Below are 2,004 nucleotides of genomic sequence, written 5' to 3' on the forward strand. Positions count from 1 at the left end.
GAAATGCATGGGGGAGGTGATGGGAAAAATATAAATTTGGAAAAAAATTGAGGTGAGTCTGAGGCAACAGTGTGTCTGAGTATGAGGGGTGAAACAAGAATGTAGTTGGCTGAAGGTGACAGATGTGGAAAAAACAGCTGCTTACCAGCACAGGTGAGGGACCTAAAAATCCAAGGTTGGCTATATGTGGTCTATGCTCTTTGCTAAAGGTCCTTACTAGAGTCTGTTTTTTGCTGCTACGGATTAAGGCATTTTACTCAGCCCTGGCTGGCGTAGCTCAGTGGATTGAGCGCGGGCTGGGAACCAAAGTGTCCCAGGTTCGATTCCCAGCCAGGGTACATTCCTGGGTTGCAGGCCATGACCCCCAGCAACCGCACATTAATGTTTCTCTCTCTCTCTCTCTCTCTCTTCCTCCCTTCCCTCCCTAAAAATAAAATAAATAAAATCTTAAAAAAAAGGCATTTTACTTAAAAAAACAAAACTAAAAACAAAACAAAACTAACAAGGCCAACAAAAACTATAGCTGCTCACTGTCTGTGAATCAAGATGCTCCATCTCTGAGTGGTGGTTAAGTGCTTACAAGGAGTCTTGGTAGATCACTAGCCCCGGGGCCGGGTGGCAAGGGATGGTGGGGCAGTTCATTCCTGGAACAGGCGTCTCTGGGCCTTGCGCGCGGGACCCGGAGGGCGCTGGGGTCGCACGTGAGGACCTGGACTCGGAGAGGGAGGTAGAGGTTGGAGCGGTGAGCTGGGGAAGGGCTCCAGAAGGTGGAAGTCCAGGTTGACGTAGAGACCAGGCGAGCGTCTCAATGGACTAGGGGTGGCGGCCTGAGGCGAGGGCTCGCTAATGGGGCTGTGCGGTTAGGGGCGGAACCCAGAGACGCAGCCTGACGCGGCGTCCACCCAAGGACAAGTCAGGAACCCGGGGTCCGCGTCCTGGCTATAGGCCGCTTTTGGGGCGGCGATCTCTGGGACACATGCGCAGAAGAATCTCCGATGGACTGCGAAGTCCTCTCGGGGAGCGCCCTGGAGAGCGCCGAGTTCCAACAGGGCCTGGGGGACCAGCATGAGGGTGTGCCCCCCGAGAGACACTTGCAGGACCGACGTTGGCTCGGGCTCCAGCACCAGGTCGACGTAGTCCAGAGGCAGCTGCAGAGCACAGCCCGGAGCCAGGACCACCACGGACGTGAGCGTGTCCGCCTCCGGATCTTGCAGGCTGGGCGCAGTCCTGGAGTCGGGGCCCGCGGACTCCTCGATTCGGCGGCGCTTGGCGGAGCCAGGACCTTCGGACTGCGGTCCCCACCAGGGCGCAGGATAGGGGCTGGGGCTGAGGAGCCGGCTGGCCATCAGTTCCATGGCGCTGCGGGCGGCGCGCTCTGGGCCGGGCAGAGGGCGAGTGTCACTCAGTGACAGGTCTGGATGACAGGTGAGGCGGGCCGGGGGCGGGTGGGGCTCAGGACCGCGGGTCGCGGGGCGAGTCCTTGGAGCTCGGAGGGGGGGGGGGTCATCTACTGGGAAGCCCGCAGTTTCAGTTTCTAGGAGAGCCTTGAGGGGCCAGGGCTTGGCCTCGAGCTTTAGAATTTTCCACCCCTTTCGCGGACCCGAAAGCGCGGGGTGATTAACGACGTGAGCTGTCAGGTGACCTGCGTCTCACTCTAAGCCCCGCCTCCGGCCAAAAGGAGCAGCAGGTTTGGTGCCTTGGTGGGGTAGGTTTTCTAGGAAGTGTAGGGGAATGCGCCTTGGGTGCTCGTTTGGGGCCCCGTGCCCTTTATTCGTGAGGGGAAAAAATAGCCAAAACACAATCTCATAAATTGCTTGCTTACTTTTAGAGGTAGCGTATGTCTAATGTCTTCTAAGATTTTTCCTGGACGCTATGAAAAGCCTTTACTCCATCTCCCATCACTCCTAATGCAAATGGTTCTTGAAATTCTTTCCATTCAGGAGAGAAAGTAGAAATGCAATTTTTTAAAAATAGAAACGCTTTTAAAATATTCAAGTTAAATTA

The 2,004-nt window shown here is 55.8% G+C and overlaps 1 protein-coding gene across 1 annotated transcript; it reads right to left on the reverse strand.

The window, feature by feature from the left end:
* Positions 1-476: 476 nt before the first annotated feature.
* LOC114502147 (proline-rich protein 23B-like) lies at positions 477-1,579 on the reverse strand. The gene is given in 1 exon segment (XM_028519007.2): positions 477-1,579. A coding segment is annotated over 1 exon segment (717 nt). The 5' UTR covers positions 1,356-1,579; the 3' UTR covers positions 477-638.
* Between the last annotated feature and the right edge of the window lie 425 nt (positions 1,580-2,004).

This window comes from Phyllostomus discolor, chromosome 7 (assembly GCF_004126475.2).
Source record: "Phyllostomus discolor isolate MPI-MPIP mPhyDis1 chromosome 7, mPhyDis1.pri.v3, whole genome shotgun sequence".
Classification (NCBI taxonomy): domain Eukaryota; kingdom Metazoa; phylum Chordata; class Mammalia; order Chiroptera; family Phyllostomidae; genus Phyllostomus; species Phyllostomus discolor.